Source organism: Clarias gariepinus, chromosome 20, assembly GCF_024256425.1.
Source record: "Clarias gariepinus isolate MV-2021 ecotype Netherlands chromosome 20, CGAR_prim_01v2, whole genome shotgun sequence".
In the NCBI taxonomy this organism is placed as follows: Eukaryota; Metazoa; Chordata; class Actinopteri; order Siluriformes; family Clariidae; genus Clarias; species Clarias gariepinus.
In genome coordinates this window covers 9,582,917-9,607,294 of record NC_071119.1, presented here as the reverse complement: position 1 = coordinate 9,607,294, position 24,378 = coordinate 9,582,917, and the positions used below count along the sequence as shown (strand labels likewise).

Here is a 24,378-nt window from a genome sequence, read left to right as displayed (position 1 = left end):
GATCCGAGAACCATACTCTGGCCGGCCAACGGGGCGCTATCAGTAAGAGGCGCAAACCGTGTTGACGGACCCTCGCCAGGACTCCCGGGAGCAGAGATATTGGTGGAAACGCATAAAGGCGTAAATTGGGCCACATATGGGCCATCGCATCTAGACCCAGGGGAGCTGGATGAGTCAGAGAGTAGTAGAGAGGACATTGTGCTGTCTCTTGGGAGGCAAAGAGGTCCACCTCTGCTGTAAAGAATCTTTCCCAGATTTGGCTGACTATGTCGGGGTGGAGTTTCCATTCCCCGTTTGTCACAGCTTGTCTGGACAGTAAATCTGCTCCCACATTCATGTGCCCTGGAATGTAAATCGCCCTGAGGGACAGGAACTTGTCCTGTGCCTAGAGCAGAACCTGATGTGCTAGCTCGTTCAAGCGGCACGAGTGCAGTCCGCCCTGGCGATTTATGTAGGAGACTACCGATGTATTGTCCACCCGCACTAGGACATGGTAGCCTCTCAGCTGCTGGAGGAAGTGCTGTAGGGCCAAAAATAAAGCCATCATTTCGAGGCAATTGATGTGCCATGCGAGAAGATGACCTCTCCAGCGCCCTTGAGCTGGACGGCCATCCAAGACCGCACCCCAGCCGGTAAGGGAAGCGTCTGTCGTTAGCATTTTGCGACGACAAGACGGACGTAGAGTGGGACCCAAGGTAAGAAACTGGGGTCTGAACCACATAGAAAGGGTACGACATCCTTCGAGCGTAACCCTTATTCGCCTTCGGGGATTGGCCCTTGTATGAAATCCCCTGGCTCTTAGCCACAACTGAAAAGCTCTCATGTGCAGAAGGCCCAAAGGTATCACCGTGGATGCAGCTGCCATGAGGCCTAAACATTTTTGAAAGTGATAAAGTCACTTCCTGGTCTAGTCTGATTTCCTTGAGGGCGCTGAGGATGGATTCGACACGAGCGGGAGACAATTGTGCCCGCATAGTGATCGAATCCCATCTGACACCCAAGGATGTTGTCCTCTGAGCCGGAACGAGAACGCTTTTGGTAGCGTTGAGTCTCAATCCCAGCGAATGGAGATGAGCTAGGACGACATCGCGATGTCGGAGCGCTAGCTGCTGAGACTGGGCCAGGATTAGCCAGTCGTCTATGTAATTGAGAATACGGATGCCCTGGAGTCGCAAGGGAGCCAGGACAGCATCCATACATTTTGTATATGTGCGGGGTGACAGAGCTAGACCGAATGGAAGGACCTGATACTGGTAAGCTTCTCCCCCGAAAGCGAACCTCAGGAACTTCCTGTGTTGTGGCAAAACTTTTATGTGGAAGTATGCGTCCTTTAAATCTATCGTCACGAACCAATCTTCTGGTTGGATTTGCGAGACAATCATATTGATGGTTAACATCTTGAATCTGTACTTTTTGAGATAGCGGTTCAACCCGCGAAGATCCAAAATCGGACGCAGCCCCCCGCCTTTCTTGGGAACCAGAAAGTAGCGACTGTAGTAGCCTGACTCCCTGTCTGGAGGAGGAACCTGTTCTATGGCTCCCTTCTCCAACAACACCTGGAGTTCGGAGTTTAGCAGATGCGCTCTCTCCGGTATCACGGAAGTGTAGACCACGCCGTTGAAACGCGGAGGGCGATGAGCAAACTGAATCCTGTAGCCTTTCTCTACAGTCTTTAGCACCCAGGGAGATATGCCTGGCAGTAGCTTCCACGCTGCCAGTTTCTCCGAAAGGGGTACAAGTTTTAGTGCGCAGGGGGGTGTTAGTGGTTCGGCATCCTGGAATATAGCAGGATAAAACCGAGGCACTAACATATCTCTGGAGGTCGGTGAGGTCCGAAACACCAGAGACGGCGGAAACTGAACACCGACCCCCTGGGGGTGTCCGGGGGGGCATGCTCTTATAGGAAAGAGAGTTGAGTGCCGTTCCCCGGGGGGGATCACCCCCACAGTCCTGGGCATGTAGGCTTCAGGACTTAGTCTTTGAAAAGAAGACAGTGCAGCGATCTGATCTTTTGGAGGCAGCCTGTTGGGGGCGACGAGCCGTACCCCAGTCCTTACGGGGGGGTGCCCGGCTGCTGACGCTCTCTTTCTGTGCCTCTCGCCTGGTGAGATTCAGATCTGGCCGAGGCTGGGTGGCCGAGGGCCTCGACTCTTGAGCACGGCGTGGGAGAAATTTCCCAAAAGCCTGTTCATATAATTTAGCTTCTCGGAACCTAGTGGCGACGGAATTCACAGCGTCGCCAAATAGGCCGGAAGGTGAGACAGGGGCATCAAGGAGGAATGTTCTATCCTTGTCCTTGATGCCTGTCAGATTTAACCACAGGTGCCTTTCAGCGGTCACCAAGGAGGCCATGGAACGGCCGATTGCACGGGCTGTCTGTTTAGTCGCACGCAGGGATAAATCAGTAGCCCAGCGTAATTCATTGAATGCGTCATGATTCAGTGTGCCGCTCGTGCTCAAATCTTTCAGCAGATCAGCCTGATACGCCTGCAAAACCGCCATGGTGTGCAAGGAAGCGCCGGCCTGACCTGCTGCTTGGAACGCTTTCCCTACCAGGGTAGAAGAAGTTCTACACGGCTTGGAGGGAAGTGTTGGTTTCTTTAATGAGGATGATGTTCCAGGAGAGAGATAGCCCGCAAGCGTCTCTTCTATCTGGGGCATCACCACATAACCTCGTGCTTTTGCATCAACGATGTTCGAATAAAACGAAGTCGATGGTACAAAAATACGGGAAGAAAAAGGATTTCTCCAAGAACGAGATAACTCGTTGTGGAGGTCATCAAAAAATGGGAGAGAGCGGTGTTTTGGCTCCATCTCCTGGCCACCCGACAGAAATCTGTCGTCTAATTTAGATTGTTTTGGGTAAAACTGCTCCTGTGGCCAGTCAATATGCAGTCGTTCGACTGCACGCGTTATAACTTCGAGCAATTCCTCATATTCTCTTTCATCTTTTGAGGAGCGTTCTGAGGAAGCAACTTCCATTTCCACAGAAGCAGGAGAACGAGTCTCTTCAACACACCCGCGAGAAGCACCGGAGTGCGCTCGTGAAGTGGAAGGAGTGACATCGGGATCGGGGGAGAGGGCGAGAGAAAGGAGGGACTCCGTCTCTCGCTCCTCGGCCAGATCTGCTTGTGATCCCCATGAGTGCAGCGCGGCTCGTGGTTCCCTAAAGAACGCGAGACACGCGCGAAGCAGCTTCATGGGGAGAAGATCACAGTGCTCACACTCTCCATTAAGCCCTTCGAGAGCGTGCTTTTTACCCAAACATTCGAAGCAGAATGTGTGCATATCGCCCTCCGAAAGGAAATTTTCACAAGGAGGGGGACATCTAGTTCTAAACTCCGCCATAATAACTGGTGAGTTTTATAGATTTAATTCTGCTTATTTTTGTTATGCTTGCTGACACACACACGCGCACAATGCGGTGAAGAAAAAGATCTGAGGAATGTTGCCGGCTCACTCCTATTTATAACCTGCAGGTGCATCTAATCAGATGACGTCACCTGACCGAGGTTATATAAGCCAAAATTTGGCGTGTTTGGTACACACATGCTTCACAACCGGCAACACGAAAAGATATTCCCATAGCGTTTTCACGCAGCATCGAGTGTAGCCTTCGAAAGGGAACACATTCAATTACAAGTGACAGGAGAAGCTTCTGACTAGTTACGTCAAAATATGAGAAAAGCAGAAGTTTCAGAGTCGTGCTCATAAAAGGAGTAAGTACTCTGAACATACACGCACACACATGCACAGAGGCACACAACACACACACACACACACACACAAGGTATCAATAAATGATCTGCAGTGCTCCAGCATCTGACACTCAAATAAATGTTTTCTTTGTCCTTTAATTCTCAAGGACATCTACATTATTACTGATTCTTAAACTAATGAACAAGCCGAGGACCATAACAACAGAACATGCATGATTTAATCTTACGTTAAAAAACATGTGGCATAATATTTAAAAATCATTACACTCACAACTACATCTATAACACACCTACTAATGATGTACCACAGCGTCACCAAATGTGCTAAACAATATTTTTCTCTTTGAAGATTAAAACTTCGGGGGTTATTTTTAAAATAAAAAGCTCCAAACATCGCTTCCTTTCCATTCGAAGTGGGCTCGTATTTCAAAACACTCGTAGGGAAATAAGAAATAATGGAAATTTAAATAATTCGTTCCACAGCACAAAAGAAACACATAAAAATAATAAACGGAAACACTTTCTGTCAGGATTTATTTTTACTTTTTTTAAAGGTAAATTGCAGTTTAATTTGTTTTATTTTCACTTTATACTTTGTATTAATCAGTGTGTGTGTGTGTGTGTGTGTGTGTGTGTGTGTGTGTGTGTATGTGTGTGTGTGTGTGAACACACATAACTACAAGCAAATTTGTTCGTACTCTGGAGCATTTGTAAACCAAGGCTCCACTTTACTTCATAGCCAAATTGGGGGGCACTAGGGTGGTTAAAACACCAGTCGTATAATAAACTTTAATTTATGAAAACCTGTTACAAATGCCAACTGGGGAATCCTTCAACAAGCCCTAAAGCACCATTGTGTCCTTTTCTGCTTAGTGAGGTTCCATTTAAAAGAATTGGCATTTTAATCAAATGTCCGTTAGAATGAACTGCACATGGGCAGAGCTTTGTGCTAGTCTTAGTGAGTTACACAATGATATACCCAGAAGCCTCTTCACAAAATCTCAGCATGTTATAATGTGGTTCACTCCCCCGAGGCATCTCCCATGTCTGAGTCCAAAAGAGATTCTGTCTGATCACGACACAGCTTTCACATCACACAAACTCTATGAATTAACTCCATTCATATTAGCGTGTACTCAGAGCTGGACCCCCTATACATGCACTACACAGGCCGTGGAAGGGCCTCGTGTAACACCTAAGAGTCCGAAATAAATGATTACAAATTATGTTTACTCAGTAATGTGTGAATTAAAATATGTAATAATATAGAGAGTAATAATAATAATAATAATAATAATAACAATAATCCTACCCTCCTCTTAGACATTTGTAGCTTGTATTGCATCCTGAAGCTGGATAAATCTAGTAAAAATAGATTAACTGTATGTGGATAAAAGCTTTTTTACAGATTTATTATTTTTATATCTTTGTAACATCATCCTCAATTACACCTGTTTATTGATGTATAATTTAATAAAACGCTCTCTGGTCCGTCTGTTTCTTACAAGCTAAAGATGAGCAGGTTAGCAGCTAGCGACTAATGGCTAACCCAACCTTCTACAGCTCTTAGTTGTGTTTTAACCCTTTATAACTGAACACTGAGGCTGTTAACATGAATTAACAACCAATAAATATACACAAAATAAATTGTTTCTTTTAGAAAAAAAAACTTTTCTCCACTTGTTTTATTTGTCAGTAACACAAATTGGAAGACCTGCAATAGAAGAGCTCCACCAGAGTGTTATTTATAGAGTAGGATTTTTACATGCTTTAGTGTTTTTGGAGCATTTTCACGTCATATATCACCTTCATCTTCAAAAATAAAAAAAAAATGTAATAAATGCCAAGTAAGCCGATAAGCTGATTAAAAGTACAATTAAAAAGAAAAAAAAAAAAGGAGAAAGTTTTTATTTTTCCTAAATAGAGAAGTGTGATTATAAGGACTAAACTAAGAGGAAGGCTCAGACGCAGGAGCAGATTATAACCGACCGGCATCTCAGACCGTCTACGTTCTTTTCTAAGTGTCCTTGGATCTATACTACACTGTTTATGTAAGGACAGTTTAATTTGATTTACACATGCAAGTGTGTGTAAATGTGAGTGAGAGAGAGAAAGAGAGAGAGAGGGCGAGACTGTAGTCATAAAGAGAGCTAAGAATAAAACGCTATAGATTAGAAGGTGCCAGAGGAAGCATGAAGAGACCAATCTCACATGAGCATGACATCACTGAATCAGAAAAGCAAAGCAAGATGAAAAAGGTTTTCTGTTCCCTCTCTGTGTTCCCTCTAACAGTGTGTAAATTCTCACAGATTTCCACCATCGTCTCCATCACTGTAATAAAACACTGAATTACTGAACCTTTGCACTTTCTAACACTTTTGCCCAAACAAACTTAATCATTCTGTACCTGAGTGTTGAGCTTCTCGTCGTGTCTTAGAGTCAGTGCCATGACCTTCACCACTGTCTGCCGCATTGTAGGAACCTCTCGGCATCTTATCCTGCACAGATCAACACCAAAACATCTTTAATCTACAGTGCTGTGAAAAAGTATTTGCCCCCTCTGACTTTCTTTCTTTTTTTTTTTTTGCATATTTCTCACACTTAAATGATTGAGATCATCAACCCAAATAAATACAAAATGCAATTTCATTTATTAAGGAAAATCAATTAACAAACCTACCTGTCCCGATGTGATTAATATGCAGTAAAATGAAAAAAAAAAAAAAAACTTTTTCACAGCTGAGTACAGTATAAAAGTCCCACTAAAACATGAAATGACTGACAGGCTGAGTCTCTGTACTCTGAACTAAATGTGCTGCTGCCAGTAAATGAAGTTAGAGGAAGTTACACATCAGAGCTGCAACATCATCAGTCACTTCTTGTGTTCAAAGTGTGAAAACATTTAAACTGCAAAACTCACGCATACCCCAACTGTGCATGTTAAAGTGCAGCAGTTATATTAATACAAAATAATACTAGAATTGTTGGTAACACTTTATAATAACTACACCCTATGAATCATTAGTTAAGCATTGGTAAATAGTTAATCAATCATTTATAAAGCATTGTTCCTGTATTAATAGACATTAGTAAGCAGTTTATAAATACAGCTTACATGCTTTATTCTTGCTTTATAAGCATCTATATAATATGCTTAATAATTGTATTTTCATACTTTATTAAGGATCTGTTAATCATTTCTAAATTAAGCATTACATTATTTAAAAACCGATTAGTTAGTAACTGTAAGTGGTTCATGAGATCACTTAAAACGTGTTAGTAAATGATTCATAAACCATTTGAATGCACATTTATACATCTTATTATTCAGACATATATTAAGAGTTTGTCAGTGTGTTAATAAATGCTTTATTAACACACATTCCTACTGTAACCCATAATTAATTTAGGTAGTTATAAAACATTTACTAGCTGTCAGTTAATGGTTTTTGTGAGCTCATCTAAAGTGAGGACTATTTATGCCTTGTAAAGGGTTTACAAATGAGATTTAAAGGCACATTTATCTTCTAAACAGAAAAATGAAAACACAACACAGAGGGAAACATAAAAATATTTATTTCAAGATGCAAAATAAATGAAACCGTACAACTGTATCAACAATCAGTACCAACAATGGATTATAAAATACAACAAATAATATTTTTATAAAAAATAATGATAATATAAAATATTTCAAAACTTGAAAAAACTACTTCAGTATTAACTTTTAAACATCAGTGAACAGCAGTGCAGACCGTACATAATTTTGGTGAGTTCACTTCCGTTTAAGGGGCAACAGCTTACCAGAAGCCTTAAGGGCTTTAATTCTATCCTCAATTGCTGAATTATCATTAATTGCGGCAGCACACTGTGTGGCAAATGCACTTAGTTTAACCTGACTGCTGTGGTTTTTAAGAAGATCCTTAAATTTGTCAGGTGCAGCAATGTATAGCTCTGCGATTGGAGCATTGACTGCTACTGTGTTCCGGTCCACGCCAACACGTTTGAAAGCAGCTGACATGGTCCCTCCTTTACTGAAGTGCCGAAAAATGTTTTTGTAACGGGACACCACCTGCTGTGGTGTTTGAGCTGTAATTCAGAGAACACAAAATTATTGTTAGTATTTGGTTTTGATATTCTTACACACCAATTGACACACTCACACACCTGACTCATAAATTGTTTCAATCTCCATTATGACACAAAGTTGTTTATTATACCGGCGTGCGGTAATAGTATTATTTTTTATTTGGTATAAAATTTTGATATGTGGATCTGATTTATTTTTTACACAGTGCTTTAGCTAACCAAAGAATACTTCTCTTAAAGGAATTTGTTTTATGTAGTTTACTGTATGTTCTTCCAGAGTGAAGTAACTGGTTCCTTATGAAATTATAATTTAATGCAGTAAATGCAGCTTATTAAGTCACCCTCTAATTTGTTTTAGGTCTTTTACAAGGATTTAACAAAACAAAAAGTGTTAAAGCTTATGTAGATGGTCTTCCAGGTTATTCCTCTAAATCCCCAATGCAATTTTTATTTTTATTGGAACCAGCCAAGAGAAACAATTGTACAGCAAAAATACACTGCCATTAAAAAATTGGAAGCAGTAAGACTGTATTTTATTTTCTTAAATAAGTCTCTTATGCTCATTAAGCCTGCATTAATTTGATCAAAAATGCAGAAAAAAATATTATTACAATTTAACAATAACAGTTTTTAATTATAATACTCTTTAAAATATCCTTTGTTCCATTAATGCAAAGCTGAATTTTCAGCATCATTACTCCAGTCTTCAGTGCCACATGATCCTTCAGAAAGCGTTATAATATGCTGATTTATTTCAGTGTTGGAAACTGTTGTGCCTAATTTTTTTTTTTTTTTGGGGAATCTGTGATCAAGATTCTTTGAAGAATAAAAAGTTCAATATTTATTAAAAAAAATCTTTACTATCATTTCTTATCCATTTAACACATCTTTGCTAAATAAAGGTATTAATTTTTTTTTAAAGAAAATGTATAGACCTTAATTCTTTCTATTTTTAATAAATGCTTTTCTTACTGTTTATTTATCAAATAATTTTGGGGGAAAAGTATCACAGTTTCCAAAAACAAACAAAAAAGCAACAATTTATTTAAAAAATCAATTTATTAGATTTATAATTTATAAGACTATAGTTTTTATATTGCTTATTTTATAATAAAAATCGTTTCCTGTCATTTTTCACCACAAACAATATTTATTTAGTGTAAATTGTAATAAATAATTTGTTATTTGTACATTGACAAACCCCTACAAAATAAATGTGCCATAAAATAATCATTTTTGGGGATTTGTATTAATCGTCTCGACGGCTGTCACGTGCCTAGGCTTAATTATAATAGTAATAATATATTTGATAATAATAAACCTTTAAATGTATGTCCTAATATAATATTTGATAGAGATTATGTAGGGGGGGCAATCCGTGGCAGGGGGCATTTTAGCGCATAACACCGGCATCTAGCCATAGCTTGCTAGCCATCAATAATGTGTGCCAGTAAACAGAGTAACATACTCACCACTAGTGCCACTGACGCACGTCTTCTTCAATGCATCCATCTCCACGTTGTCATTCTTTTTGCCCCGGGTCCGCACGCCTTTTCGACTTTTTGTCGGAGTTCTCCATGTTAGTTAAAACACTGCTGCTGCACAATTCCTTTGTCCCCCGTTGATGACGTGTGAACACGGAACTTTTCCCTTGTCCCGTATTGATTACGCATGAAAGCGGGAGCGCAATTTCTCCCGCTCCGTCAGATCAAAAACTAGCTATTGCTCTACATTCACCACTTTCTAAAGTAATCGTTTAATTAATAATAATAATAATAATAATAATAATAAATGAGCAGATTCACCGGGCTGAAGAAGCTTATTAACAAACCCAGCTCTATAAAAAACACTCTGAAGCTTATTAAGTGGCTTCAGAGAAGGAAACTGCTAAAAACAAAAATTAAATGCAGAATATGCCATCAGAACATGAAAATGAAGAAAAGGGCAAACAGTGGAGATCAACATGCTTGGTAAGTAAAAAAAAAAAAAATATATATATATATATATATATATATATATATATATATATATATATATCTCATGGTAGCCCTAAAAAAGTGGGTTTTTGGATTTTATATATATATATATATATATATATATATATATATATATATATATATATATATATATATAGTTTATTAAATATTATATATTAATTATTATACAGTTTATATATATATATATATATATACAGTTTATTAATTATGTCAATATTTATTTAATTGTTTACAATAGGATTTGTCAACAAGCAGTACATGAGGGAAGGGCAAAACAAATGTCTGTCAGCCACAAATCAATCTTCAGTGGATCAAAGATCTCCTTCAGCAAGTGGATGCAGTTCATGTACAGGTAGTAATATAAATATGTACAATGATGGCCAAAATTATTAGAACCATAGTGTTTTTACCAGCTAAAAAATGGTGTCAGTAGGAAATTTCAGTTTACATTTCCAAACATTAATTTTGCCATTGATTGTAATAATCCAGTGATCCATCCATTTTTGTTTTGTCTGACAGCAGCCAGTGCTCCACTCAGAGATCTTATCCCATCATCATCATCATTTTCCAGTTCTTCAGGAATGACATGAAGAAACAGAACAAACTGAGACAGACTAAACCCAGAAGAACTGTGACAATGTCGCCAAGATGCTTCAAGAAACCTACCTGCATACTGCAGTACTGTTAACAGTTTTATGCATTTTTTTTTTCATTCATTCATTTAAAACAACTTTTGCCTTTGCAGGTAGGTCTCTTAAAGCATCTTGGAGACATTGCCACAGTTCTTCTGGATTCAGTCTGTCTTTTTGTTCAGACTAAATACAGTTTGTTCTGTTCTGGATGATAATGAGAACAGATCCTGTGTGGCTGTTGTCAAACTCTTTGTGCAAACAAAAATCTTACAATTTATGGCAGAATAAATGTTTGGAAATGTAATCTGATATTTCCTACTGACACACTACAGCAAACAATACAAATAACTGACCTTAAACCATTTTAGCTGGTTAAAATGCTAGTGTTCAAATAATTTTGGCCACCACTGCATATCATAAACTCGCTTTGTTGCCATTCTCTTAATAGAATAATATTATCTATAATAATATAATAATATTCTGTAATAATAATAAGAAGAAACATTTGTATAATGCATATAATGTCAATTATTTTACATAAAGGCATTCATTTACCTTACATGTTCTATTTGCCCATAAAGGTTTTGTCAGGGTCTACGGTTACGCCAGATAGACATGATGGATGACAGAATTGCAAGTAGTTCAGCTACTCTTACTAAAATGGCAAAGAAAATAAGGGAGGTCTGTGTCACAGCAGTTGAAAGGATGAGAAGGCGTACAGGCCAGCAAATTGGTGGAAGAAGGGAGTTTGTTGTGATCGACGAAAGCCATTTTCATCACAAAAGAAAGGTATGTTATAGCAATAGTTAATGTAAATAAATGTGTAAAATGGCTATTTTTTTATGTCTGTATTTGTTGTGTTTTTTCTCCATTAGTATGGTAAAGGAAGAATGGCTGGAGGGTGGAAAAGAAAGAAGTGGGTTTTTGGGATGTTAGGTGTGAAATATCATCAGCAGCAAAAATAAAAAAAACCTATTCTATGTCTTCTGGAGAGAAGATCTCGAAGAGATCTAGTGCCCTTGGTTGCGCATCATGTGAGGCCTGGGTCATCAATTATCAGTGACGAGTGGCGTGCTTATCGCATACTCCCTGAACTAGGGTACAACCATCACACTGTCAACCACAGCAGGTGGTATGTAGATCCCCACACTGGTGCCCATACCCAACATATTGAGAGGGCCTGGAGATCCTACAAGGAGCAGATTGGAGGCTTAGAGGAAATCGCACAGAGAATTTGCTTTCTGACCACCTTGCAGTGATTAAGTGGAATGAATGGCTGGCAAAGAAACACTCTGATGGTGCATTTGGCAGATTGATTCATGACATTTCAAGGAAGTACAAGTAGTGAAATGTAATAGTTTGAAATGTAGATTTTTTTTTTGTTTTATTTTTTTTTTTTGCTTTTATCAAAATTTTGTGTGGCTTTTTTGCCACTTCTTTGTGATTCACCGTTTGCACAATCACCCAGCCATGAAACAAACTTTTTTGTTGTTGTTGTTGTTAATTTAGTTACTTTTGTTGCTTATTTAGTAAATTTTTCTATTTTATATCTGACACTGCAGAAGTATATTTTAAATTTTATTTCATTCAAACATTCATCAAGTGCATATTTGTAGTTTCATTTTTACAGAGGTTTATTTTTCGTATTAAATTATTTTATATTAATTTATATGTACAGTTGTATGTTTTTTTTTTTTTTGCATCTTGAAATAAATATTTTTATGTTTCCCTCTGTGTTGTGTTTTTCATTTTTCTGTTTAGAAGATAAAAGTGGGTTTAAATCTCATTTGTAAACCCTTTACAAGGCATAAATAGTCCTCACTTTAGATGAGCTCACAAAAACCATTACCTGACAGCTAGTAAATGTTTTATAACTACCTAAATTAATTATGGGTTACAGTAGGAATGTGTGTTAATAAAGCATTTATTAACACACTGACAAACTGTTAATATATGTCTGAATAATAAGATGTATAAATGTGCATTCAAATGGTTTATGAATCATTTACTAACACGTTCTAAATGATCTCATGAACCACTTACAGTTACTAACTAATCGGTTTTTAAATAATGTAATGCTTAATTTAGAAATGATTAACAGATCCTTAATAAAGTATGAAAATACAATTATTAAGCATATTATATAGATGCTTATAAAGCAAGAATAAAGCATGTATAGCTGTATTTATAAACTGCTTACTAATGTCTATTAATGCAGGAACAATGCTTTATAAATGATTGATTAACTATTTACCAATGCTTAACTAATGATTCATAGGGTGTAGTTATTATAAAGTGTTACCGAATTGTTTTATAGTAATGTACACTGTAAACCCAAACCCCAAACCCTGTAATCATTTACATCAATTTTCTTTAAATAATGATGTTTTTAGTTTCCAGTTTTCAGCTTCCAGGGCGACACAGTGGTGTAGTGGTTCGCACTGTCGCCTTCCACCTCCAGGGTCTGGGTTCGATTCCCGGCCAGGCTCAATTCCCGTCCCTGTGTGCATGGAGTTTGCATGTTCTCCCCGTGTTTGGTGGGTTTCCTCCGGGTACTCCGGTTTTTTCACACAGTCCAAAGACCTGCAGGTTAGGCTAATTGATGTTCCCAAATTGCCCGTAGTGTGTGTGTATGTATGTGTGCCCTGCGATGGATTGGCACCCTGTCCAGGGTGTATCCTGCCTTGTGCCCTAAGTCTCCTGGGATAAGCTCCAGGTCCCCGCGACCATGAATACAGGATTAAGCGGTATAGAAGGTGAGTAAGTGAGTGTACTCATTCATATTAATTGTTCTTTACTTGCATTATTGAGTAGCCTAACAATTTTTTTTGTTGTTGTTGTAAATCAAATAAATTGTTGTTCGTCTTTCGGCTGCTCCCGGCAATGGGTCGCTACAGCAGACAATCCGGTCCACACACAAGCTTGGCACAGGTTTTATGCCAGACGGCCTTCCTGACACAACCCTACCATTTTATCTGGGCTTGGGACGGGCACTTCTACCAGTTGTTGGGAATCAAACCCAGGCCTTTTGCATGGTGGGCGAAACACCTACCACTGAGCCACCACTGCCCGTTACTGTTACTTAAGTACTTACAGATACTAAAAATATCAAATTTGAAAAGTGTCATTTCTACAAACTCATAAATACCAAAAAGTTCCAAATACTCATCAAGGTCTATTAATTTAAACTAATTGTAATTATTTAAGTTAACAATTCTCAATATGTTTAATTACTTTGAGCCTTAGGGTTTACAGTGTACAGTACACCTTGAACTAAGACATTGATCAAATAATTTATTTACAAGTTATACACATTTCAGTAATATATTATTATTATTGTTTCATATAATATCATTCCACAAAGCTGTTAGACTGTTTGCCTGATGCTGATTTACTGATCTAAGGTCAAAAAACAGATCACACAGATACCTTAAACATGACTGCTAGAATCAACCTGTTTGTAATTTAAAAATAAATAATAATAATAATAATAATAATAATAACAGTTAAATAAAAAGAGCAACAACACAGCTACTAATCAATAAATTTATTAACCAACAAATCAATCTCTAAAATGTCATTTTGCACACGATTGTAATAACATGCCATTGGGTCTTTTATTCCTTACTTTAACATCGTTCTGTTTTTTCAAAACCCCATAAAGAGCTGCAAGTCAGACACTCACAAACCACGAGACAGCGCAGGCAGAGGAGAATGACATAGCTGTGAAAAACAGGGGGGGGGGGGGGGGGGGGGGGAGAGTGTTGACATATGAGCGTATGAGAGGAAAACGATGACATCATCAATCGATTAACTAATAACAGACAGTTTTCCCTCACAATACGGCTCCTGTACCTGTTTATTCTGCTACCGTGAGAGTGGTGTACTGAGAGGCAGTAAACACAGAGGATGCTGCCATGAAAAGAATAAAGAAGGCGAACTGACAGTCACACACTCTGTAGAGAAACACAGTTTCACACAGTTAATGGGATCTTCTTTACAAAAAGAGCAGGAAGATTACAGACTCTGACAAACAGAGGTAGTCTTGTACACTAAAGCGTGTTTAGTTCTTAATGTTTTTACTTCTGTTGCTCCCTTTAGTCAAATCACGGACACAAGGCGTTCTCTGGTTGATCACTGGCATTTATTTTACTTTCATACTTCAATATGCCTTCAATATGCCTTCAATATGCCCTAAGAACTAGATAACAAAAATAAAACAAATAAGAAAAATAAAACACACATCGCATAAATGTCTTAAAACACAAGCATTCTCATAGGAATGATAAACAAATAAATATTCACAACACAAATAGCTTGATTATTAAACTTTAGAAACAATGAGGTGCTAATCACAAAATAAAAGAATATTTACATTCATTTAAATGCAGGTAAGCACTGCTCTTGTAAGGTCCGCTAGCATGCATTAAGTTTAAGATAGCGTTCATTAACTTAAAGCATTAAGTAAACCCTTACATACCTCATTGGCCGCAATAACCAAAAAGGGAGAAAAATAAACTTAATCTTCACTCCATCCGTGTATTTAAGGAAATATTTTACACGACAATGTAGCCCAAAATATTCCGTCACAACAAAAACAACAACAACAACTCTCACATGGCAAGTATATGGTGTCGCACACAATTAAACTCTTATTTCCCGTTTGACTGGAAAACATTGGTTCCACTCTGAAAACACTATAAAGAGGTAATTTAACCACATATCCTCCTGTTCCTAATGATATTTATGCTAAACAAAATTATACTTTAACATAAAATATTCATATATTGAACTGAAACAATTAAAATAAATGATAATAAAGAAACAGAATAACTGATTATAATAGCAGTTACAACTTCATCTCACTCTTCACATGTGGGTAGATGGAGGGGAGGGTTAATAGGTTGGATCACTGAAATGTGAAATTAATAGAAATATCAAACTTTACATTACACACCATCATTAAAACTCACACACTGTCTCCCAGTATACAGGAGGTCAGGTGGAGCTCATTGCTCCTGATTACTGTGGATCAGACCTGTGTCTCACTTTAGTGGACGCAGCGTTATTTGTGGTTAATGATACTTAGCTTCTATGGACAAGAAGGCTATAAGTTTCTGTCTGCCAGTAAAGGAAGAGACCGAACTGCAGTAGCTTCCTGTGGTCGAGAGGGTAAAGCAACACAACACCATAGTGGAATATGAGGCGTGCGTTATTATACAAATGCCTTCAGCTTGAACTAAAGTCAGAGTATCCTGGATGTGTTGTGCTGGATGTTCAGTGAACATTTATTATAATAAAAAATGTTCAGTAATAAAACAGAGCTGAAATAAACTGCAGTAATTCATCACTGTCTTGTTGAACAGAGACTGTAGTGTTTATACACCGTAGCTGTAGCAGCATTTGTTTGAAATATTCCTGACAAAATGTAACTACAAATGTTTATCATTTCTGTGAACACAATAATATTAACTAACCTCTGTCTGCTTTTTCTTCTCTATAATGAACAGATGTAACATCTGATGATCAGCAGACAGGTGTGTGATGAAGCTGCTTCACTTCAGGATTCAGTAATTCATGCTTTTAAAATCATCATCCACATACTAATAACATGTTCAGTAAACTTCTCAGTGTGAGTCTGGTAGTCACATGACTGTGTAAGGACTGTATAGAGGCACATTAAGGTCTTCCTGTTTAAGTGTTGCTTCAGTGTGTCAGTTTCTCACTTGTGGTTTGTTGCAGGTATAGAATTAATAAAAGAGGAAACAAGCTTTCAGTACAGCAGCAACACATCCAGTCACTTACACACTGAGACTTCAGACAGACACCCTGAGTGTAGTTTTATCACTGATCTTCTCTCCTGGGGGTCAAGGAAGAGCTAGACTTCCCCAGTTTTTTTTTCAGACTTTATGAGTCATTTTAGTTGAAACAAAAATCTTTACCAGTTTTGTTTCAGGTTTTTATGCCAAATGTCCTTCTCCGTCTCCGGGTTTGGACATTAGGAATTTACACAAGATAATCAAGTCCACAATTCAGTTCAACAAGATGTATGACTTTACGTAGTGATCATGAATATCACTGGGATCCTATACGTTAGTGCAGATAATAATATATAATAAATTCTCTCTCACCGTGTCGGTCACTTTTGATGTAGTTAAGCAGAAAGAAGGGCGGAGCTTCCAAACTCACAGAGATTCCAGACTGACGTGCAGAGCTGTGAGTGATGGAGACGTACAGATCCAGACTCTGACTCTCTCTACACTCAACTAGCGGGAAACAAACACAACATGGGGCTTAACCGAGCTTTAGACTTTTAACTTTATTTTAAACCGAGCTTTAGACTTCCGACAGACAAAACGACTCTCTGACATGTTTCTGCTAAACTACACTGAACAACTTGAACCTGTAACTTCTTTCAGCCTCCGAGTCACTTTACACAGTATTTAATCCGGGAAAAGCAGAAGCTGCTCAGTCCTAAAGTATCTTTTATTCTCCGTGTCTGACCCTCGCCGTCTCTAATCGCTTCTCGTGCGCACAGGGGGCGTGTCCACATGATGCCTCGCTTAGAGGAAAGTGTTCTCTGAGGGTCATGTGACCAATGACAAACGAGTTTGCCCAGAGTCTGAAGTTTGTGGTTCCAAAGGTCTCAGGTTCGAATCCCGAGCATTTTTTAAAACCAAAAATCTACAAGTGTCACAAAACTTTAACATACTGCTTAATTAACTATAACATGAGGTTAGGTTATTGTAAAAGTATTAGAAATGTTCAATTAGTATCAGAAATGTTAAATGTTTCATGTTGTGTCACACAAAAGGTCAATTTGACTAATATAATCTAATTAATAGATTAAACAGTGTATTTGACTTCTCCATGTGACTGTGACCTGCTTGAATGATCTGCAGGTTATTTCTGTGACTGGAATATAATGTGATGCAGTTCATGAAGGACACAAGCTGAGGCTAGATGTACAGGAGCTAGCGAGCTAAACACTCATAATCAGGTTTTTATTTTACCCACTTTGGCCGTGACTTTGCACGGTAGCGCGAGCACTTAGTTAACGAAAATCCTGAAGTGTGCATTAATTAAGGAGTTTGGGGGCTTCAATACTCGGTAAGTTATAGTTTGGCTTTAGAGATAGACTAATGCTCATATACAAGTGTTATGTCACTTAACTTATTTGTATGAAAAGTGCATTAAGTGAAGATCAGGTCCAAGATCACATCACACAAACGCCGACGCTGCTTTTTTCCGAGCTCCGCCAGACTGACCAATTTTTCAACTTTTTCGTCCCCTTACGAAGAGTAACATATAACAGATAAGTATTTCATACTATCTTATAATATATTCACTCGAAACGCGTGTTATATCGTTTTCGTATAAGTTTATATCGTATAAGTTTAAATTGCCGGCTTTCCATTAGCATCGCTAGCCCGTTAGCCCGGCTATCACAAGTTTGTTTATGCTCTTGCACACCGGTTATTTCTATTTTTAGACACCATGTCGGTTGGGTCTCTGCCCCTGTGTGCAGGTGAGGAGACACTGGAGCTGCACTCGGTGGACTTGGAGATGGAGGCCGTGGAGAAGCTGATTCCCGACCTACAGGTGAAGCTGGCCCGGCTACAGCAGCGGAAAGCCACGCTGGAATCGTCGCGGACCGACGCTCACCTGCCCCAGGTAAATTCTCGGCATGAGAATTCTCCGACAACCTCAACCACGCGTGCTTTCTTTGCCCAGGTCCAACGCACCGAGGACGCAGCCCGCCCAGGCTTCCTTCACCCCGGCGCCGGGATACCACGAGGCCTGGATACTGCAGCAGCGGAAGACGCGCGCCAAGCCCCTGGCGAGGACCTCTCCGAAACCGCTTTGCTCCTCTCCGTGAGACGGCACACGACGCGCTGGTCATCGGAGACTCCATCGTCCGGCACGTGCGTGCTACCACAGCTAAAGGTAAGGCGTACACGCGCTGTTTACCTGGTGCACGTGTTCTTGATGTTGCTGCACAGGTGCCTGCAGCCCTGAGGAAGAACATTTGAGCTGTGGTTCTTCATGCTGGCACGAACGACATCAGGCTGAGGCAGACGGAGATCTTGAAGAAGGACTTCAGGAGCCTGGTTGAGAAGGTCCGCAGCACATCACCCACGACAAAGATCGTCGTATCTGGACCACTTCCGACATTTCAGCGGGGAATCGAGAGGTTCAGTAGATTATTTGCCTTTAACGAATGGTTACAATCTTGGTGTCAACAACAGAGATTACCCTTTGTTGATAACTGGAATGTTTTCTGGGAGCGTCCTAGGCTCTACCACACAGATGGCCTGCACCCTAGCAGAGCTGGAGCAGCGATCCTCTCTGACAACATCTCCAGGACACTACGAACCATCTGACTGGCGGTAAGTCATACCTTAGATTCTTTAGATATCAGCCACAATACAACCCACCATAATAATAGACGCACACACATAGCTTGTACTATAGAAACTGTGTCTGTTCCCCGAATAGTGAGAAAAAAGAATAAATTCGTTAAATCCAGCCGAAACAATCTGGTAACCATTAAACCAGAAAGAGGCCAAATAAGTAATCAAAATCTACCGCTAAAGTTTGGACTTCTCAACATTAGATCCCTTGCGCCTAAAGCACTTATTGTTAATGAAATGATATCGGATTATTGCCTTGACGCACTCTGCCTCACCGAAACCTGGCTTAAACCAAATGAATATATTGGTCTGAATGAGTCTACTCCGTCAGGATATTTTTATAAGCACGAGCCCCGTCTAACCGGTCGAGGTGGTGGTGTCGCCACTATCTACAATGATGTACTCACGGTTACTTAGAAAATAAGGCCCAGGTTTAACTCATTTGAAGTGCTCGTCATTAATGTTGCACTTAATGAAATACATAATAAACCCGCGCTATATTTTACTCTGGCCACCGTGTACAGACCCCCAGGGACATATGCCGATTTTCTTAAAGAATTTGGACATCTGCTATCAGACCTAATTGTTAACTCTGACAAAGTGTTGATAGTAGGAGACTTTAACATTCATGTAGATGATGCTAACGACCCTTTAGCCCTCGCATTTATGGACTTACTAAATTCCTTTGGGGTTAAACAAAATATAAATGGATCAACTCACCGCTGTAATCATACGCTAGATTTAATTATATCTCATGGTATAGATGTCTCTAATATAGAGATTTTACCTCAAAGTAATGATATAACAGATCATCACCTCCTGATATATACTCTACCCGTAGAACAGATTAGCTGTGTCTCCCCATGTTATCGATTTGTTAAAAATATGAATCCGACTACTAAAGACAGATTCACAAGTAATCTGCCGGATCTGTCCCAAATTCTTATTAGACCCTAAATGCGGACGATCTGGATGAAATGACTAGCAGCATGGGTACTATTTTTACCAGAACATTAGACACTGTTGCTCCCATTAGATTAAAAAAAGTTAGAGATAAAACACTTGCTCCTTGGTACAATAGTCATACTCGCGCCCTAAAGAGAGCAACCCGTAACCTTGAGCGAAAATGGAGAAAAACTAAATTAGAAGTTTTTCGAATTGCGTTTAAAGACAGTATGTGCAGCTATAGACAGGCTCTAAAAACTGCTAGGACCGAGCATCTTAGCCAACTGATAGCAAGAAATCAAAACAATCCCAAGTTCTTATTTAGTACAGTAGCCCGCCTAACAAAACCTAAGATGCCTGCAGAGAGTACTCCACAACATTTTAGTAGTGAAGATTTTATGGACTTCTTTAAGGAAAAAATCGATAGCATAAGGAAGAAAATAACGGAAGTTCAACCTCTAATAGCATCTCATGATCTAGTTCAGCCTAAAGTTTCACATTTAGTTTTTCAGTGCTTTACAGGTGTAGGACAGGAAGAGCTTTATAAACTTATCACCTCAGCTAATTCAGCAACCAGATTTTTGAAAGAAGTGATGCATACGGTTGGAGAGCCACTTTTAAACATTATTAATTCTTCATTATATCTAGGTCACGTCCCTAAACCTTTCAAGTTGGCAGTTATTAAGCCGCTTCTTAAAAAATCTAATTTGGACGCAAATGAAATAACAAATTATTAACCGATTTCAAACCTCCCCTTTATATAAAAAATATTAGAAAAAGTAGTATCAGCTCAAATATGCACATTTTTGCAGGAAAACAACATCCTTGAAGAATTTCCATCAGGTTTCAGGCCCCATCATAGTACAGAAACTGCACTAGTTAAGATTGCAAATGACTTGTTTTAGGCTTCGAACCAAGGCTGCACCTCAATTCTAGTCTTGCTTGATCTTAGTGCTGCATTCGACACTATAGATCATAACATTCTCATAGATCGCTTACAAAATCACATAGGTATTCAGGGACAGGCATTAAAATGGTTTAGATCATACCTGTCTGATCGATACCATTTTGTAGACCTAAATGGAGAACTGTCTGGTGTAATGTCAGTGAAATATGGGGTCCCACAAGGGTCAGTTTTAGGACCTCTGCTGTTCTCAATATACATGCTTCCCCTGGGTAACATCATTAGAAGACATGGGATTAGTTTCCATTGTTATGCTGATGATACCCAATTATATATCTCAACAAAACCAGACGAAATACCTAAATTGTCTAAATTAACAGAGTGTGTCCAGGACATAAAAGATTGGATGACCAATAACTTCCTTTTACTAAACTCAGATAAGACAGAGATATTACTCATTGGCCCAAAAACCAGCACACAACAGCTTTCACAATTCAGCCTGCGTTTAGAAGGATGTACTGTTACTACTAGATCAACAGTAAAAGACCTGGGCGTGATATTAGACAGTAACTTGTCCTTTGAAAATCATATTTCCAATATCACAAAAACAGCCTTTTTCCATCTTAGAAATATCGCCAAACTTAGGAGCATCTTATCCGTATCTGATGCAGAAAAGCTAGTTCATGCATTCATGACCTCCAGACTGGACTATTGTAATGCATTACTAGGTGATTGTCCTGCATCCTCAATAAACAAGCTTCAGTTAGTCCAAAATGCAGCCGCCAGGGTTCTCACCAGATCCAGAAAATATGATCATATAACCCCAATATTATCATCCCTGCACTGGCTACCTGTTCAGTTTAGAATTAATTACAAAATAGTATTACTTACATACAAGGCCTTAAATGGTTTAGCTCCCACATACCTAACCAGTCTTTTGATACGCTATAATCCACCACGCTCCTTAAGATCACAAAACTCTGGACTTCTTGTAATTCCCAGAATTTCAAAATCTACAAAAGGGGGTAGGGCTTTTTCATATTTAGCTCCAAAGCTTTGGAATAGCCTTCCAGACAGTGTTCGGGGCTCAGACACAGTTTCCCAGTTTAAAAGTAGACTCAAGACGCATCTCTTTAATCTGGCATACACGTAACTTCATACTTCAGTACATCTATTCTGAATGGCAACTACGCTAATTCTCTCCATCTGTTCTGTACTTTTCTACCCATCCCAAGGCATCTGAAGATTGTACCAGCTTCAGTAGATAAAGGCCAACCCTGTGAGGATCCTGAGGCATCCAGAGAAGGACCAGCTCCAGCTGAATTCTGCCTTATTATGATTGGAGCTACACATCCTGCTCCTGTGCTCCCAGTGAGCCAGACCCCATCTGCCCTCTGCACCTACTGACTCCCTGTGCTGAACTGGACTTCATGTTAATTTAAAGAATTTCTGTTATATTGTACTCTCAGCTGCATAACACACATGGTGTTATATCATCTCTATCTGTTATCACCCAAATGAGGATGGGTTCCCTGTTGAGTCTGGTTCCTCTCAAGGTTTCTTCCTATTGCCATCTCAGGGAGTTTTTCCTTGCCACTGTCGCCGTCACCCTTGGCTTGCTCATCAGAGAAATTTCATTCATTCATCTAGTTATCATCTAGACACATTTTTCTCACACACACACAATTTATTATTATTATTAATATTTTATTATTTTATTATTACTTATTTATTTATTTATTTTTATTTATTTATTTATTTATTTTTTTTTTTTTTTATTATTATTATTATATATATTTTTTTATTATTATTGAATTTCTTTTATCTTTGTGAAGCTGCTTTGAGACAATGACCATTGTTAAAAGCGCTATATAAATAAAATTGAATTGAATTGAATTAAGTAAATTCTCGGTTAATTTAATGCAGATGTTATTACAGACAGACAGTGGCTAACGCTAACAAAGACTGAGAAGCCCCTGTAAACTTGATCCTGAACAGCCACGGACTCGCCTTAACAATAATTGGTAATTGTTTTTGTCTTTATGTTTTTTTTGTATATATTTTTAAGTGTTCAAATAAAATGTGATTTTTAGAGTATATAATTTGTTGTGTCATCTGTTTACAGCATTGGCTGAATTTGTGATTGAGACCCATGGGGATCAAGACGTTTCCTAACATGACAGGCTGGTATGACAGAAGATGTTCAGATACATCACACTGGAATGTGAGAAAAATGTTTTTTAAAGTTGTGATGTGTGAAAGTTTGCTTCACTCTGTATTATCAGAAGAAAACCTGTCTGCAGAAACACTAATAATTACAGAATATAAACCACTAATCAAAGAAATAGCTTCTTCTTTAGCTTTGTTTGGGCCTATGAGTCACAAACACACACACACACACACACACACACACACACACACACACACACACACACATTTCAAGAAACAGTCCTGCTTGCCTCTCCTTGTTTCTTATTTACCCCTTTAAAGAATCATGAACGTTCACCCCAATTAAACTTCTTCTTGTCCAACATTCTGTCCTGGCCACGATCTTCATTAGCTGTCACTCACATTTGAATATGTCACAGGGAAAAGCTACTCCTCTACATGGTGATAGGCTGCTGCGTCATGGAGCCCATGTTGGTTCCTTGTAAGCTGGATCAATCAGCAGCAACAAACATGAGTACCAAGTGATGGACAGAAAATTTAACAAGTTAAATAAGTTGATTTTTATTGTCTAATGAGAGGCCCTGATCCTTGTGGGCCCTGGGACTTCAGCCGAGGTAAGTCTGTACATTAAGACAGCCTTAATGAGGGGGCACAATGATGGGATAGTCATGCCAGTGTTCGGCTTCATCACCTTTTTTCAGATGGACTGTCTGATACTTATGGCCAAGCCAGGTGGCTATAACCCGGCAAAGTTTAATCCTTTAGGGTTTTGGTTTTGAATCTTTTTAAGAAAATTTTGGGAGGGGGCTCTACCTGAGGTTATGTGTTGTGAGTCAGCAGGAGTAAGATAGAAGCGGGGTGTTCAGATGGGAGCTAAGTCCTCCAACAAGGTGTCAACTACGCAGAGCTTTAGCACGGACTAATAGCACAGTTAGATGCTCCTCTGCTTACTCCGTTGGCTAGCTTTGAGAACCATTTTCACTTTTTTCACTGCCTGACTTCAATGATATGGTGCTTACCTCACTGTCTAGATTTGAGAATGTTATGTTGATACCACTACCCAGCTTCAGGGATACTGTACTGGTGCGGACATCTGGTTTGAAATACATCAAAACCTTTGAAAAACTTGCCACTATTCCCCATGTGCCATAGTGATACATGATAAAAGCTTCAAACTACAACTAGCAGTATTACGTTTTGCTGAGTACTGGCCATTGAACATTCAATTAGAAAGGGAGAGGCCAGGAGAGGGCACAGAGGACAGCCATAGTGGTCTGGTCTACTTTGTCATGTTTTCCAAACCATTGATCACTTAAATTAAAACTCACTTACACACTCATCATCTATACCACTTTATCCTGTGGGGCTGGAGCCCATTCCAGGAGACTTAGGGCATGAGGTGGGGTACACCCTGGATGGGGTGCCAATCCATCGCAGGGCGCACACACATTCACACACTACAGGCAATTTGGGAATGCCAATCAGCATGATCTGCAGGTCTTACTACTG

At 39.1% G+C, this 24,378-nt stretch overlaps 1 protein-coding gene and 1 long non-coding RNA gene across 2 annotated transcripts; one reads left to right on the top strand and one right to left on the bottom strand.

Annotated features, from left to right (window-relative positions):
* Nucleotides 1-7,381: 7,381 nt before the first annotated feature.
* Nucleotides 7,382-9,417, bottom strand: LOC128508505 (coiled-coil domain-containing protein 106-like). The gene is made up of 2 exons (XM_053479850.1): nt 9,281-9,417; nt 7,382-7,808 (listed from the first exon to the last, which is right to left on the bottom strand). Exons 1-2 carry the CDS (start codon nt 9,318-9,320, stop codon nt 7,495-7,497), a joined length of 354 nt encoding a protein of 117 aa, XP_053335825.1. The 5' UTR covers nt 9,321-9,417; the 3' UTR covers nt 7,382-7,494.
* A 678-nt stretch (nt 9,418-10,095) lies between these two features.
* LOC128508516 (uncharacterized) lies at nt 10,096-11,395 on the top strand. Its single transcript, XR_008355927.1, has 3 exons — nt 10,096-10,157; nt 11,019-11,226; nt 11,313-11,395. It is a non-coding gene; the product is annotated as an uncharacterized LOC128508516 (long non-coding RNA).
* Nucleotides 11,396-24,378: the final 12,983 nt, after the last annotated feature.